This window comes from Mizuhopecten yessoensis, unplaced genomic scaffold (assembly GCF_002113885.1).
Source record: "Mizuhopecten yessoensis strain PY_sf001 unplaced genomic scaffold, ASM211388v2 scaffold11139, whole genome shotgun sequence".
In the NCBI taxonomy this organism is placed as follows: Eukaryota; Metazoa; Mollusca; class Bivalvia; order Pectinida; family Pectinidae; genus Mizuhopecten; species Mizuhopecten yessoensis.
The window spans coordinates 1956351-1974879 of record NW_018408899.1 but is presented as its reverse complement, the minus strand read 5'-3'; the positions used below and the strand labels follow the sequence as shown (position 1 = coordinate 1974879).

The window sequence follows — 18529 nt, the reverse complement described above, 5'->3', positions numbered from 1 at the left end:
TTGTGTATCATATACACAATGTAATGACACCGTAAATGCTAAATTCAGGGTTGACGTGTCGTTGATGGATTGTTGATGTGACGTCATTGTATTGTTGAAGTCACGTCATACCATTGTTATGAATAGGGGAATCCCCCCGTTTCAACCCTAGGGTGAGACTAATAGAATCTTTCACCCCCTTGGGGGTGAGATAGGAGAATCTCAACCCGAGGGGGAGGATTCTTAAGTTGCCAAACACGAGGCTTTGCCGAGTGTTTGGCAACTAAAGAATCTTTCCCCTAGGGTTGAGATTCCACTATCTGACCCACAAGGGGGTGAATGATTCTTTTTCTCTTACCCTGTTCTTTCATTGTGTATCATATACACAATGAAATGATAACGTTACATGCTAAATTCAGGGTTGATGTGACGTTGATGGATTGTTGACGTGACGTCATTGTATTGTTAAAGTGACGTCATGCCATTGTTAGGAATAGGGGAATCCCCCCGTCTCAACCCTAGGGTGAGACAAGGAAATCTCACACCGGTAAAAATGCGGATACACCTGTCCAGGGTAAAAGAAAAGGAGATCCCACACTGGTAAAAATTGCAGATACACCTGTCCAGGGTAAGAGAAAAGCAAGTCTGTCACAACCAGCATTTGTTTTACAGATTGTGTTTTCAGTCTTTTGTAAAAAGTATTTGTTTCAAAGATACCCCAGTAATTGAAGATAACGATGCTAATGTTAAATTATTTATTCAGTCCTGCGCTGTTTAAAAGGAAGACAACATGGTTCTGATGAGAATGTTTATAAAATCAAGATATTATTTTGCATCATTCTGATTTTCAATTTTCAGTGGAAACGTGATGATCGAGACCAAATTCTTCGATGGTGACCTACCAGTCAGTACATCTAAAGTGAGAATATTCTACATCTAATAGCTGTGTGAAGGACTTATCATTCTCCCTTACTTCAACAAGAGATCCTCTGTCATTCCATGGCATAATCTAGGACACTGTTTTAGCCATAAACAAGAGACTTTAGGAATGGGTACTGTGTTGTGGCTTAATTTTCTCAACATCACTTGAAGGCATTTTATGGTTACGTAGGATCACATGGGTGAGCGTGAACAAGGTCACCTTGTGTGAGTCTGGACATACTCATTTCCAGCTTAACACCGTAAGATATCTCAGTTTTCGGGCTGTAGACTTCAAGTGATGTTGAGCTGTTAATATGTTGAGGGGGTATCTAGTTCAAGCTGTTTGCTTGTGGTACGTACTGAACAGTGAAAACGAATTTAAATGTGGAGTACATTTGTGACAGAATGAGCGAATATTTAAACAAACGTCTGTAAGTAAATAATTGAGTTAGCGGAATTAACTTTTGTTTTGTTAACTTTGTGCTATTAAATAAATATGTATAATCATTTTCAATATATACACAAAAAAAATGCCAAAGTCAAAACAAAGTTCCTCACTTAAAGATTTTGTGCTTCATTTCATTAATTTAGTTGAGTAAGATCGTCTTTTTGCTGTGAAAAACGCTGCGAATAAAAACTCCCTTATTTTCACCTCAATTCCTTTAAAATGATTGTAAAACTCACAGATTGGTATCCAAGAATTCTGGCATGTATGGCTCAGTCGAAATAATTTGAGACGGGATAACCATAATATCCAATCTGAAAATTTCTCATTTGCATATGAAGCCCGGATGGCTATTGTTAATGATGTCAATGACCCTAACTAACCCCAACGTGTCATGAAACCGACTATTGATAACGTCAAGAACAATAACATGACCCTGAAAGGTCAATCTTATTCCGCCTTACTTTGGATGTTCCTGACGTCACCAATTCCTGGTAGAATGACACAGATTTGAAGAAAATGTACGAAATATCTTAAAATCGTCACATGTTTTGGTGCTTTTTCTGATATGAATTAGAATGAATTAGACTGTTGCAAATTGAGTTTTACTGGTGATGTGGAGCCCCTCATTTATAGACTTCAGCAACTGACAGGGTAATTCATATCATAGATTCATAGATAATTTTTTCTGCTTCAACAATGATAAAATATCACTGACAGATGGATGTTTTAGTGTTTATATATTCAATGTTTCAATGACAGAGGTGTAAGTACATGTGTATGTACTGATATCCCCCATCCTGTCACTGATTACATCTTACAGCGGGTCTAACGTAGGAAAAAGAATTGGTTTTTGTTAAAAAAGCCTGCTTGTGATCTTGATTTTTTCGCTATTTGTTATACTCTACAAAAAGTTTACCATACACTTAAATAAACACAAACCATTCTTCAAAAGAAGCGATGACTAGACAACATTAAATTCCCATTTGATGTTGGCTTGTCATCTCTTCTTTTGAATTTCTATTAGTCTTATGGCCGGACGAGTGAATTCCATTTCAGAATCCATCAACTGGGATAGGCAGAACTTCATGATCACTGAACATCCACTAGCGGGTGTTGGATCTCACTACCCTTTGTATTTGCTACACATTCTTATAAACTTCAACAGCAAGCAAGGAAACACATGTCACACTTAAATACTTTTGCTTTGACCTTAACTTTCACAATTATAGAATTTCAGGACCAGCTTACCAGGTAAAAACATGTATGAAAACATATAAAGTTTTGGTATTTTACCCGCAGAATTATAAGGATGTTGTAAAACATATAACAATGTACTTAAACTGACCTCTGCTTGCGTGTGGATGGTCTGGTCAAAAGTGCCCAGTAGGATCTGGCGAAGGTTGAAAAGGCCTGCATTGGCGATACGACTTTGGAGGAGTTTCTGAAGTAGCTCTTCCGGAATGGCACTGCCGTCCTTGTAATGGGAGGACATCCGGGACAACGGCACCTTCTCCCAACACCAGTTCTCCAACATCTGTGACGGTGCCTCAACAAAGTCACGCTCCACATTGGTACCGCTGTCAAATATCAAAGGTACACATCATTGTGATAAATAAACAAAGATACCATTGTCTTATGACACAATAGGCTACAGGTTCTCTACAAAGTTACCATATTTATCCAGCCAATGCCTGTTAATAGGCCCACCCATACCTACCGCAGTTCAGTTGAAATGCAAACAGATAATATTTCATTGTGCTATAAAAAGTCTAGCCTCTACATTGTGTCAGGGATTGTCTGTTGGTCCCCTGGGTCTCATGGAGGGACAATAGGGGGTACTTTTAATAACTTTTTCTCTGTGCAAGTCAAATTATTTCATCAACAATATACTGAAGATTGTGTTATATATATACATATATAAGTCTGTGTGTGTGGATCACATGTCAATAAAATGTGTCATACGTGAGGTCAAGTGTTGTGTCATTTGTCTGAATTCTTATTGTATTTCTTACCTGAACATAGCAAAATCTGTCTGGGCACAGATCTGATGCATAACATGACCAAACTCGTGGAAATAAGTCTCAACCTGCAAGGAATATACTCATATTTAAAACTACAGTGTTTAGCCAGTTACACACAGTTCATTATAGGCAGATGATACAATTTTGAAGTGCAGCAAATACATGAACTCAATGCAATAATACATATTTATCATCTACAGAATAGAACCATCAGACAAAGTACAGTGTGATCTGAAAAATTAAAATTAAAAATTGCAATAATGGTTTTTGGCATCAAATAATTAATGAGGTATCCTATTTTGAAAAATATCTTATTGAACTTCACTTGAAATTTGACATATCTATGCAACCAATTTTCTCCAAGTATCAGAGAATTCTCACCTCATCGTGGGTCAGTAGAGATGGTTTATCATCTGTTGGTTTGGTGAAGTTTGCTACCATGGCTGCCACAGTCACTTGTCTCTTACCATCAGACTGCAGACAACCAGGCTAGGGAGATAGTAGCATTGCATAATATCAGACACAACCAGGCTAGGGAGATAGTGACAATGTGTTATATCAGACACAACCAGGCTAGGGAGATAGTAGCATTGCATAATATCAGACACAACCAGGCAAGGGAGATAGTGACAATGTGTTATATCAGACACAACCAAGCTAGGGAGATAGTGACAATATGCTATATCAGACACAACCAGGCTAGAGAGATAGTGACAATGTGTTATATCAGACACAACCAGGCTAGGGAGATAGCGACAATGTGTTATATAAGACACAACCAGGCTAGGGAGATGGTGACAATGTATTTTATCAGACACAACTAGGCTAGGAAGAAAGTGACAATGTTATAGATCAAACACAACCAGGCTATGGAGATAATGACAATGTATGATTACTTTGGGATATTTTAATAATAATAATATACAGAATTTGATATAGTGCCCTATCTAGCTAACATAAGCCACTCTTAAGCGCTTTACAGTACATAGATATACATTGAATACAATTTTCATATACATTAATTAATACAATTTTTGAGGAATTCGCAGGAGCTGCCTTATCAGGCGGTGCCTTATCAGGCGCTAACTACTAGTCCTATGCCACCTGGCTAATACCTCCCTATGTGTGTATGCCTGCGTGTGTGCTGGAGATGTAATGTGATTTTTATCTACCTTTTGGCAGACTCTCTCCCTTCTCATTTAATATGCACCAATTACTGACATCCGCGGGCTATAGTTTTACATGTTAAGCGAAACATTAAACAGAATTTTATTTTGTTTTTGTCTTTAATAAATCACATCAATGAAATTGAGTTTTCATGTGAAGGTATTTTAATATTTTCAATGTTTTTATATCCATCGTTGGTAAGTTGTGTTCAAGAGTATATGGATAATCCCATTTTCAGTAAAAAATGTCAAATTGTTTGCGATGACAAAATATCCCAAAGTAGTTTACCATTAATTATTACCTGTAGTCCAAAGCATGCTGCGTGGCCATACTTCCCTTCTCTTGGGAAAAGGTCAAGATAAAAGTATCCCAACAGTGCTGCAGAGTCATTACAGGTTACACTGTACTGTAAACACATGAACATTTTATATTGACTGAGATGTTGATAAAAGGTTCACTAGACAATACAAAATACACAGTACAAGAGGGGTAAATAGGATTTATGATGGCTGTGACATGTTGACATTCTCTGGAATACTAACATGTTACGCTGTATCCTAAACAAGGGAGATATAACTTAAAATAATAATAATATAACTTTGTTTATTTTACAACAATTATTAAACAAGTTATTTCAACTTATATTAATCACTCTTGTTGGCCTGGATGTTAAACTTAACTTGAAATGACTCGGGATAAGATTTTAACTGTTTTCAATAATCACTAATTATACTTTTCCAACACTTTACTAATTTTGTTTTGTTTTTAACTGTTATTTTAAATAACAGTACCGTATGTACTCTGTTAAGGACAAAATACACTTAACAAAACAATTTTACAATAGAACATCATATACACACAAATCAGCAAGATGTCCATATGTGTGTGTAAATTTACACTGATAATCCAGCTCCGCTTCAAAAGCATCAATTACTCTCACATGTATTATTCCAGGTTTAAAGTATGAAGTCTTTCTTAAATATGCTTAATATTAGAACTAATTACCATGGTGATATCTTCATGCCAGGCTGGAGCACCATCCATCTTCTTGAATGTGAGACTGAGAAGCTCCTGTAATGTAGAGAAGCAACATAACACTGACTTGCCAAGGTTCTGTCTCAATATGTATAATTTGTAGGATGGGAGAAAATGCATCATTCCATAGACCAGAATGTGCTGAGGAAACTTCCTCTGTCATACTAGCACAGTACAGGAAGATTCTATCATTCTATATATACCTCCAGATGAGGCTATGATCTTATACTGAAAATTCTATCATACAAACCTGGTATGGTAGATGGATATATTCTACTGCTCAAAGTGGCTACTGTCTTATATGCAAAGATTTATCATGCAAACCACAGGAGAAACGTGACCAATGTCTATTGATGACTGACCTGGTATATGTCCAGTAATCCACTAGTGACAACTTACCTCGTATATGTCCAGTAATTCACTTGTGACAACTTACCTTGTATATGTCCAGTAATCCACTAGTGACAACTTACCTGGTATATGTCCAGTAATCCACTAGTGACAACTTACCTTGTATATGTCCAGTAATTCACTTGTGACAACTTACCTGGTATATGTCCAGTAATCCACTAGTGACATCTTACCTGGTATATGTCCAAGAATCCACTAGTGACGACTTACCTTGTATACGTCCAATAATCCACTAGTGACGACTTACCTTGTATATGTCCAGTAATTCCCTTGTGACAACTTACCTGGTATATGTCCAGTAATCCCCTAGTGACAACTTACCTGGTATATGTCCGGTAATCCACTAGTGATGACTTACCTTGTATATGTCCAGTAAACCACTAGTGATTACTTACCTGGTATATGTCCAGTAATCCCCTAGTGACAACTTACCTGGTATATGTCCGGTAATCCACTAGTGATGACTTACCTTGCATATGTCCAGTAATCCACTAGAGACGTCTTACCTGGTATATGTCCAGTAATTCCCTTGTGACAACTTACCTTGTATATGACCAGTAATCCACTAGTGACAACTTACCTTGTAGATGTCCAGTAATTCACTTGTGACAACTTACCTGGTATGTGTCCAGTAATCCACTAGTGATGACTTACCTTGTATATGTCCAGTAATCCACTAGAGACATCTTACCTGGTATATGTCCAATAATCCACTAGTGACGACTTACCTTGTATATGTCCAATAATCCACTAGTGACGACTTACCTGGTATATGTCCAGTAATCCACTTGTGACGACTTACCTGGTATATGCCCAGTAATTCACTTGTGACGACTTACCTGGTATATGTCCAGTAATCAACTTGTGACGACTTACCTGGCATATGTCCAGTAATTCACTAGTGATGACTTACCTGATTTATGTCCAGTAATCCACTTGTGACGACTTACCAGGTTCAAGGCCAGTAATCCACTTGTGACGACTTACCTGGTATATGTCCAGTAATTCACTAGTGATGACTTACCTGGTATATGTCCAGTAATCCACTTGTGACGACTTACCAGGTATATGTCCAGTAATTCACTAGTGATAACTTACCTTGTAAATATCTAGTAGTAATCCACTAGGGATGACTTACCTGGTATTTGTCCAGTAATCCACTGGTGACGACTTACCTGGTAGATATCCAGTAATCCACTGGTAACTACTTATCTGGTAGAAATCCAGTTATCCACTTGTGACGACTTACCTTGTAGATATCCAGTAATCCACTAGTGATGACTTACCTTGTAAATATCTAGTAGTAATCCACTAGGGATGACTTACCTGGTATTTGTCCAGTAATCCACTGGTGACGACTTACCTGGTAGATATCCAGTAATCCACTGGTGACGACTTGCATTGGGAAGTATTCCTTGAGTTTGTTTTGATCCACAGCATACTTTTTCTCCTCTGACATCGTCATGTAGTATTTCAGGTCCCAGTAACGAATCACATTGTCAAACTGGTATCCGTACTTCTCGCACTGTTAATACCAAAAGACGTTTTCAGCAGAATGAACAGATAGATCACACCTTTTTTTAAGAGGACATTTCAACCTTGTCATTGAAAAAACCCAAATACTTTTAACTTTGAAGACAAATGACACTGTATACTGGACAACTTTTGCCTGGTCAAACATGTGCCTTTCACTGGTAAGTACCATATTTGTCAAACCCAAGTTTTGCCCTTCTCATGTAATTACTATGCATGGTATGCTGTGTACTAATATTTGCTGACAAGTGAAATTTACCGTTGTTAAGGATGGCGAAAATTTCTCCGTGCACAGTACAAGGTTATAAAGATACTTCAACTCGTAATTTATTCACTTCGAGCTTTACGAACGTTTGGATATATTTTCCCATCATTTTTCTGACACTGAAGTTAGCTAAAAGATGCTCTGAAATTGCTGGTGGTTTAGTGCCATATATCTACCTCAGTTTACTTACTTCCTCTTTCTTGTATTCCAAGAAAAGTTTTGTTTCCTCAGCCTTAAGCTTTTGCAACTTGGAAGCCAGATCCTTAAGAAAAGATGCAACACTCTCTGCCGACTTAGCCATCCTCATGTCTAGTACGAAGGCTGCATGGGTGGGATAGCCCAATAGCTGGGCTTTCTGTTAAAACAATCATTGCATTTGTTAATAGTAAATATAAACTAGAACACTGACAGGTCAGTAAGGGCCCCGTCTTGTGGCAATATATCCCCCATAATCATCAAGAAGCAATCTGCATGTACTATGATGTGAGTCTTGTTTCCATCCACCTCCATATTTTTTGGGCTAACAGAAATGTAAATACCAGTGCAATACTCATTTGTTAGCTTTGATTTGTTTTATTTCACCTTATATAGCTCCTCCATCAGGAGCCAGGGTCAAAGTCAGAGATCCACTTTGTCTTTGACCTTTGAACCCAAACGACTTTGACCATTCTTTAGTTCCGACCAACTTTGCTTCATAATATCATAACAAAATGTTCATCAGTGAAAAATACAAAACTTGACCTTGACCCTTTGGACCCCGTAACCTGGACCTAAGGTCAGTTGACTCTGTGTTAAGTCCTGAAAAAGTTAGCTACATAATAACATAAAAAAGTAAAAAGATACAATAATTGACCTTGATATTGACCACGTGACCTTGACCTTAAGTCAGTTGACTACTTTTTAAATTCAGACCAACTTTGCTTCATAATGTCATAACAAAATGTTCATCAGTGAAAAAATACAAAATTTGACCTTGGCCTTTGACCCATCAACATTGCCCTTTGGTCAAATGACTCCTTGTTTAATTCCCACAAACATTGCTTCAAAGTGTCATAATGAAATATTCACCAAATGTTCATCAGGGTTAAGATACAAAATTTGAACGTGACCTTTGACCCAGTGACCTTGACCTTTGGTCAATTGACTCCTTGTTTAATTCTGACCAACTTTGATGCATAATGTCAAAACAAAATGCTCATTAGTGAAAAGCTACAAAGTGTCATTACAAAATTTAACCTTGACCTTTGACCCAATGACCTTGACATTTGGTCAGGTTGATTCCTTGTTTAATTCTTATCAACTTTGCTTCATCATGTCATAACAAAATGTTCATCAGTGAAAAGATACAAAATTTGACCTTGACCTTTGAACCTAATGACCTTGACCTTTGACCTTGACTTTTTACCTTAATGTGTATTTTTGTAAACAGAACATCTTCACCAAGTTTCATGTACATTGGTCAATAAATACCAAAGTTATCAGCCAGGAACAAAATTTGTGATTACTATAGGGCACCCGTATCTCAGACACGGGGCCCTAATAATAAATAATATAAATAATCTTTATATAACGTTGTGTACATTGTCAACAACAAACATAAGCTCTGTAGAGCTTTTATAATGACCCCACTTTTGGAACAAATGTTGTTTTTTCCTGGTGGAGGAAAACCCATGGGGGGAAAAACCACCGTGCCATTGGAGGGAATACAATTAACCTATCAGACATCACTCTCTTTTTTTGTCACAGCTAGGGATCGAACCAAAATTCTTGAAAGAGTGAGTGGTTTGAAGCTCACGCTTGATTGCACACAGTGGTAATGACTAGCGATAATGGCTACCGAGGCACCCAGAGTTAGAATTAAGAATGTGCTGGTTAAACTCGAAATATATAAAATTGAATTAAACATTGTGAAAGAGTTTGATATACAAGCTGTATGCAAATTTATTGCATTATCAAACACCTCATAAAAACATTCTTTATTGCAGAGATAATTCAGTAATACATGAAAGATTTTTCACAGGAAAATGTATACATCATCTTGATAACAGTAACACTAATATTATTTTCAGGTAAATATAAGAGCTAATGAATAGCCTATATCCTTACTGGATAAGAGCTTACAAACAACCTTGTTGCTGCTAACTACATTTTGTTTCTCACTATGAAAGTATAGAAGGATTTACCTCATGCCGTAGGTGTACAAGTTCTTCTAAAATTGACGTATTTTCTTTTTTGCATCTGAAAAGTATCAATATTTCACCACATTACAAGTCTATGTTACATTACTATAGCTATAAAGGCTTTTCTAAGAACATTAAATACCTACCTGGCCTTTGCTACCAAGTAGGTGTCAACCCTTGAAACCTCCGATGAGGGAGATCTCACTCATTCCACATTTCAAATGAGGGAGAAAGTTTGTGAAACGCGACTTGAACTGCTTTGCTCAATTTATCTCTCCCTTTTTATATCAAAATAACTCCAAAGAGTATTCATTTGATTCAAATACAAATGTTATGATCATAACACACACCCTGCAGTAATTAGGAGATAATTTAACCACAAGATGTAGATTTTGAGGGTTTGTGAGTTCAGACTTGAATTAGGGAGTTTCGAGGGAGATTGGTAAATTTTGGTCAAAACGAAGGAGTCTCCCTCCTAAAGATGGAGGGTTGACAGCTATGCTAATATATCATTTTTTCAGAGGAAAGAGTGATAGGAAGCCAAATTTGACATTTACATGTGATGTACATCCTGTTTCTGTTAAAGAGGACTGCTCTGAACATCAGGTGAAGGTGAATTTACATACATGCGCATGTTACATGCATCCGCACCATTTTACAGAGATCTGATTTTAAATACTACTATTTCCACCTTGTCAGAAAAGAACAAAGCTAGTTCAATGAAGACTTTGCTTCAACATGTTTGGTCTTAAACAAACAACAATTTGAGAGAAAAAAAATCACCATTTTGTTTTTAGGTTAAAACCTTAACAAATAATCATACGGAAGAGGAAAACTGTTTTTAAAGACCATATGATATTATTCTAAATGTGACAAGAAACATGACGTTAAGTGGAATACACTGTTACAAAAATATTACACTTATACAGCGGCGGCAGTAGCAGCTGTAGTGTGCTACATATGTGTATGTATACAATGTTCAACCTTACAAAGCTAAAACTCACTGGTGGTTCTTCATTGATGAAATATAAAACTGAGATGAGATGGAATTATGAACATTTATTAATGTCAATTTGTTAATCATTCTTGCTGGTTCTTAGTTTAGAGAAGCAATATGAACAGTAATTTTTTGATAAACAAGAATTCATTCTTTTCGGGTTATTTTATTACACATAAACAAAAATTAAAGATTAACACATCACATGTATATAAAAGCTATAATACACAAGTCACATCAGTGATAAATCTAAAGGCAAGTCTTATGTCTTTTCATATTTGATAGGACTCGTAGATTTCTGGAGATACTGCAACTTAACATGTGGGGACCCATAGTTTTTAACAAATCATTACATGCCTTTATATTAAAACAAAGTCTTTGGTAGATAGACTGAAGAACAAATTGGCAGATCAGTGAGGCAAACAACTTTTTTACGGCCCATCCTCAAATTCATTGTTAACATAGAACCAATGCATTCACGAGATGATGCAATGAAGAAAAATAATGTCAACATATTCTGGAAAGACATGGAAAATAAAACAACTCAATGTAAAAATATTGTACTTACCTGGAATTAAATGCTATTTCCATTTTTTCTCTTGTAGCTGGATTCCTTGCTTTTTTCATACAGGGGAAGTAATGAGGGTATTTTAATGTCACCTTCAGTTTTCCATCATCAGTCTGAAGTCAACAATGTATATCAGTAAATAGACAGTAAAATATGTTAAGAAATTAGTAAATATGCAAAGTTTGAAAAAATAATAATACCAGAGTAGGTATGTGGGATATGAATATATTCTACCCAAGGGTGTAGAATGTGGGTGAGAACTGAGGCCTTGCTGAAAGGTAAAGCCTTGGGTTCCGACTCTAGTTCTACACCCTCGGGTAGAATATTCATACCCTGCATACCTACATTATGACTGGTTCTTTTTCTCCTACCTCTTTTAATACCGGAATTTTGATAAAACAGGACATAGACCATGCAAATGCAACATGAAATATAGCCAAATTTCTGTGTAACATATAAACAAACTAAGGCAACATTTGGAAAGAGCAGAAAAAAATGCCGTACACCAAAGGTATACTTCAAACTTAAAGATCAAAGCAAGACGTTCAGGGCAAGCTTGTACCACCATTCTTATGTTCTTGAGGTGGTATCATTTGCTGACTGCAAGATTTCCACAGTGCAGACAAATAAGGTTTAAACACATTTTCGATTGTGACGTCATAAAAGATGCCGCAATCTTATTGTGATGTTATAATACAGGTTCCACATGGGACATGTGTATCTTTCATAAGCAGAGGTAGTAAAACATTCCTCACCAGGAAAATGAGTACAGATATGACTTAAGTAAATTGAGTGAGAAGAGACAATATGTTTTTAAGTAGTAAATTATGTTTTGCTGTAGTGTATATGACGTGTACAGAAACTAAAATTCACATAAATAGTTGGTACATATATAACCAAACTGATGGGTCTGAACAAATTTCCACAAAATGATGCTACAAAGCTCTTTATTGTTTTTAATAGATACTAACGGAAATTCTGTCTCAATTCACTATTGATTTAGGAGACCCTGAACAATACATACCTTATCTAAACTCTTCACAAAATCTTCTGTTACGCCAGCTAAAAAAATAAAAACTATTTTTGAATCCTTCTATAACAAGTGTATTGCAAAATATATTTATCTTAAACAAAGAATGAACATAGAGAAAGGATATCTTTAAAAAGAGTTTACAAAGAAACGTTTATTTACGATGTAGAAAATGAAACACGTATACACTTAAAGTATGAACAATCCACTGGTAACTGGGGAAATAATTGAACACATTGTAATGAAAACAATGTTTCCTTTACCTAATTCTTCTTCTGTAAATTCCAAAACAGTGTTTTCTTCATTGCAGTTTTTGCTGAAGTCTATAGAAAGTTCGCTCATCCTCTTCTTAATTTTTTTGATTTTATCCTGAGTTTCTTTTGGTAAGTGAAGTCCTGAAAAACAAAATTGCTAATAAACAAAACATACAATTATACTTAAACCTTGGTTTGTAAAAACCTTGATATGATTATTATGCTACATGTACAACATTATTTTGTGTAAAAGATAATCTACATGCCAAGGGAAAATATCACAGGTGTAACGGAAGGATTCTAGAAACTACAAAATATGTCATTCCTTGAAAACAAAATGAGTATTTCAATAATTTGTATGATCTGGAAACCTCAATGGCCATGGCATCACATCATTTTCTGACTTTGAAAGCAGAACTTAAAAAACACTTATTCAAGATAAAATGTTGATAAATAACATGTGTAGTATATGTATCTGGGTAGCTACATGTATTTATTGTCAACAATACAAGGCTTACCATTCCTTTTTCCATGCTTTATCATCCTTTCCACAAATCGTGCAGCCTCTGGTGTCAATCCATCTGATAGCTTTTCTTGAAAGTCAACAATTGAATCAAAAACATCCTTCCTCATGCTGGAAACAAAAATGATTTAGTTAACCGCTTAAAATTCAAAAGAGGTGAAACATAAACTCTTCCAATTTGGAGGAATGTGCCTTTCAGTGCATTTATAATTACAGGGGCATTTGACAAGAGATTCTAACCATTTCCCATAAGAGATATTCAACAATGCATTTGAAATAATTGTTGTATAGCCACATTACAAATTTTCTAAGATTTGAACATTTAAACAAAACTATGAAAACACACTACTACAAATTCATTCTTAAGACAGTTTTAGAGTTATGTCCACTCTTAAGGAATTTTGTTATTGAACATCACACTATATATAACAAATTTTGCCATATGGTGAACCATTATGCAATTTCTAAAAGGATAACTGGGAATTATAAACATGGTTTGCTGTATTTACATGTGAGATACGTCTTAGACAAAGTAAATTGCTGCAAGGGGACATGCACATATATTTTATCATAGAGAGATATAACTCCATGCCATATAAGCACATGAAACTTAAAAAACACATTTCAATGACAGTTCCTGTAGAGCAAGTACTTCACAATTTGTATGGTTCAAAAAATATAATCTACAAAAAGTAGTTTTATCATTGAACATGAATACCTTCAGGTATATTTAACCAGAAGAAACTTTGGAAAAACTGAGAACTTTACTGTAACTTTGGGCAGTGACAATCAGAAACAAACATTTTTGAACACATTTTCTTCTCAAGTCCAATTTGGAGAAAAAATATTCTCACACAAACATTACAGGTTTCCCCACCTAAACTCATCGGATAAACCTGCTAGGAGTTGGTCAACATTTTTTATTTACATTGTAAATGACACTATGTAAATCTTGTGTCATTATATAATTTGAAAATTAACTTACTCAAGCTAAACATGATAAACAACCGTCACTCATCGGGGAACCTTTATGTTCCTGTATAAAACCCCATGTAACCCATATGTAAGAACTGTTTAATTTGTGGTACCTCATCTCAACATCAAAGTCTGAGAGTTTTTTATCCGCGGCGACACTGGCATCACGGAGCTCCTTGTTAGGAGATACATGTTGCATGAAGTCTAGATTGTTCCTCAGCACAGCATACTCACAGTCATTGTCTGCTAAGGACTGTAAGACAACAGAAAAAATAGTTGGACAAAAACCATTAACATTTAACATAAGAAAATTAAAAGCATCTACCAAAAGGAGTGATATCATGGTGGAACATGCACAACATTGACCTGTCACCATCAACATGTCATATATTGTAGATAATGTATGAAAGACTATGAGTTCAAAAACCAGATAAACTAATGTATTCATTTCTTTAGCATGAAAACATTTAACCTGTCATAAAACACAAATTTGTTCATATTTAATGCCTTAGCAGTTAGCATGTTAAAATAGTAGTTTAACTTGCATGCATTTAACATGTTATAGTAGTAGATTAACACTTTTAATAAGAAAGAGTTAGTTTATGTATTTTTTAATGTACTGTGTATATTCAGAATGAACCGACAGAATCATCAAAAACTTCAATTACATAATCTGAGGTCCTGTTTGTTTTCTGTGCCTGTTTCTGTACCCTGATCGCTGCACACATACAACAGGTATTTTGACATCATGGGTTTTAGGGAGTGATAGTAAACACTTAGTTTTGAAATAATTCATATGCCACTCTTATATGTACAATCTGCTTAACAAAACCATGCAACTGTCATGCATCATGTCCTCTGCTTCGATATCCTTATGCATTTCTTTGAATTCCCTTAATTGTTCTTAACAAATTAAATGTAAGTATATCCTATGTGTAACAGGAAAGAGTGAAAGGTGCTTCCCCCAGGGGTCGAACCTGTGATCCCTTAGTCAGACGCTCTACCACCGAGCTAAAGGGAAATTCCCTCTAGCTTGAAGCTAGAAGGCGACCGTAATCCTGTGTACAATGAAAAACTGCCACACTATGCAAAACATTTGGTTGTCATTCAGAAATGTAAACAATACAACTACTTAAATAATTTTGTGGCCATTTCCCCCATGCATTTCTGTACTTTTTTACCACAATGGTGTCACAGAAGTGTGTGCTTTAAGTAGACGGGCACAGAAACTAGGCAAGGGTTAATAATAATAATATTTATTCAGGTAAAATAGGCATGTTATTACAAGATATCACAACTTAGAATAAAACTTATAATTAAGATCACAATGCAGCTTGTAAATCAAAAAAAAAAAATTGTATTAGGACTGAGAATGATAATAGATCTATCATAATAAAAGATTTCTTAATTCAATCTTTGACATATATCACAAACTAAAGAGTTTAAAAATCTAAAAAAAAAAGGCTGATAATACTATAAAATGAGACAGACTATTTTTAGTAAATGAAGGTAGATATAAATAGGTCGCATAATAGGAGTGGTGAGTGCCATTTACCTAGGATTACCCATAAAAGCCACAAAGTGGCTTATTTCCAATGGGGTCCTTTAAAAATAGAAGAAAAATAAAAGCAAAAATAAGAAAAGCAATCTGGTAACGGTTCAGATAGCACAGAACAGGATATGTATGTATCATATTAGATAATTGATCGGTAAAATTGTATTTCCATTTATATAGAAAACAATACATTTATAGTAACAGCTTTTTATAGATTTAATGTGGTGTTAGAGAGAAGGCAAACTGACTGTCCAGATAAATATAAAGGGCGAAACAATGAGTATACACAACGTGAAGCACGTTTTTCTGTTTAATTTTGCTCTAATTTATTTATTCGTCAATTTACCCTTACAGCCTCAGAAACTTCTCATCCAATGCTATTGAAGCATAATAGGAAGGCCTAAAGTACCTTACACCTTATAAAAAAAATAAACTATGCACGCAGAAATACAGAAGTATAATATAAGTGGTACATATTAAACAGTGACAGGTACGACTTTGTTGGAATAGAATTATGTTACTAAAAAAATAAATGATACTGAAACTGCCAAGGACACAGTTTTTACCTTACTCCTATAACGTAAGTTGTACGTAACATAGGTGTTTGAAATTATAACTGTAAATTGAGATAACAATTATATAAAAAAAATATAAGGGTATTACAATAAAAAAATAGTAATACCATTATTTTTTATATGACTTTGATCTCAATTTACAGTCAGAATTTCAAACACCTTTGAACGCAAGAGTCCGCTGGTCGGCCTTTTTTCTATCTGGATATGATTTTTGTCAAAAGTATATCGCCGTGTAAACCTCTCACACTGTTGGAGAAAGTATTACCTTTACAACGTTGTCATACGTAACACTATCTTTGTTCAATGAACCAACAGTGTCGTAGACAGCTTTCGATTTCTCGATAAGACTTTTGGCCTGTGTTTCTATTCTTTCTGGGGTAAGGTCCCATGTCAGTTTATGTCCTGCATAAGCCGTCATACTGAAGGAGAAGTCTCGGTTCGGAATGGGCGAGTTGCTTTTAAAATAGGATATCAGCAATGAAATATTCCTGCCCGATATAGCTTTATGGAACCGGCACCGTGACAAGCAAAAGATTGTCATGTGTGGATGCGTCGATGTCAAAAATGGTCTTGAATCTTATTATATGATAATATGTTTCAAAAAGCGCACAACAGATTCAGATGAAGAGTTCTTTTAATTTTAGGAGTAATCAGAAAGTATAACTGTGTACCTGTGATATGTCTTAACATGTATCTTCAGACGACAGTGTATTAAAGAAATTGATAATCGCAACAAAAACATACCACATTTTGTCATTTACTACGTTTGTGTGTCAAGTTACCGTTAAGTTATATACTTTTTATATTTTCTTTCTTTCTTAAGCAATGTAACCGTTAGATATAGGGTCTACAGCTGACTTATTTCTGATAAACAATATTCATATTTTAAGATATTTTGTTTTCAATTTCCTTTCCTTTAAAAATTTATCATTATAGAACATTTTTTATGATTTTATGATAAGTCCGTGCTGAAACCAGTGTTGATCGTTCAACGGGAGGTAACTCGTACCGTGTGCCGATAACCGTGAATTTTTTCTTCTGTCTGTCTGTTGTAGCAGGGATGTGGTTGTATACGTGTTGCCAAATTGTTTTCATTTTGTAAAATATGGAAATGATAATAGTTATCATAAACTCCCGCGGCTAACTGTACATAGGCCATGTCCTGGACAAACCAATGTCGGCCCGGCACACGCCATACCGCCCGGCACGCGCCATATCCAGTTCAACACTTTTAAGATAAACCAACGCTGTAGGATATGGACATGGTCATACGGAAACCTTTCATATACTGTCATCTACTGAATGTATTCGGTAGAAAGGTAGATATACTATCAAATACAGCAAACGGCATAATAAAGGGAGATAGGTATGCATTGTGAACACTACCTGCTTGTTTTCATCACTGCATGTCTGATGGTGATTGAAACGTGATTTTTTCTGAAAAGTTGACGAGCGGAAGTTAAACGGATTTGTTACTTGCAAGGCGGATATCGGGTCGGTCCGGGATATGGCCTATGGACAATCTCCGCGCAGAGTTTCAGTCCTTGCACTCCCTTTAGTTTTTTGTCGGAAGATTTGCCCCGCCTTGGGAATCAACTTAATTATGACGTCATAAACCATACAACGTTAGATTTTCTCGCCATTATCACGATTTTCCAGATGGCCAGGGTCGAAAATGTCCCAAAATAAATTCGTATATTTCAACGAAAATAAAGTCTAGGGTTTTTATTATATGATTTTGTCGGAGTGTTTTCCCTCAAGTACTACTGTTTGGGTGCGTTGTAATAGGAAGTCTGTTATCCATGTTTGTGTGGGACTTTGTCGAAGGCTTTGGCAAAATCCATAATGATAATGTCTGTTTGTTTGTTGTTGTTGTGGTTCTGTGCGAGGTCTTGTATGAATGTAATGAGCTGTGTTTCGCAACTTAAGCTGAAATACTGGCAACGGGATTTCATTAATATTTCATGGGAAGGTTACTGACATTTCCCTGACCAAGTGTTGTTATTTATCGGGTCGATCAGAAATCCAATATGGCCGCCATTTTGAAAAACTATTTCAAACTTAAAGTCAAGTTCTGCAAGGCCGATTGAAC

The 18529-nt window shown here is 35.7% G+C and overlaps 1 protein-coding gene across 2 annotated transcripts in view; it reads right to left on the bottom strand.

Annotated features, from left to right (window-relative positions):
* Positions 1–18529, bottom strand: part of LOC110466585 (thimet oligopeptidase-like) — a 29397-nt gene that overhangs the window by 3704 nt on the left and 7164 nt on the right. Inside the window, exons 1-14 of one of the 2 annotated variants that reach the window (XM_021523172.1) lie at positions 16703–16997; positions 14421–14560; positions 13328–13443; positions 12819–12950; positions 12550–12587; positions 11526–11638; positions 9964–10018; positions 7971–8135; positions 7346–7507; positions 5542–5607; positions 4838–4942; positions 3751–3858; positions 3361–3434; positions 2694–2925 (exon numbers count right to left, since the gene is read on the bottom strand). In XM_021523172.1, the coding sequence (XP_021378847.1) occupies positions 2694–2925; positions 3361–3434; positions 3751–3858; positions 4838–4942; positions 5542–5607; positions 7346–7507; positions 7971–8135; positions 9964–10018; positions 11526–11638; positions 12550–12587; positions 12819–12950; positions 13328–13443; positions 14421–14560; positions 16703–16978 (1782 nt within the window). In that variant the 5' untranslated portion in view covers positions 16979–16997. Of the gene's footprint in view, positions 1–2693; positions 2926–3360; positions 3435–3750; positions 3859–4837; positions 4943–5541; positions 5608–7345; positions 7508–7970; positions 8136–9963; positions 10019–11525; positions 11639–12549; positions 12588–12818; positions 12951–13327; positions 13444–14420; positions 14561–16702; positions 16998–18529 lie in introns of those variants that run through there. The other variant, XM_021523173.1, reaches the window with a different exon arrangement.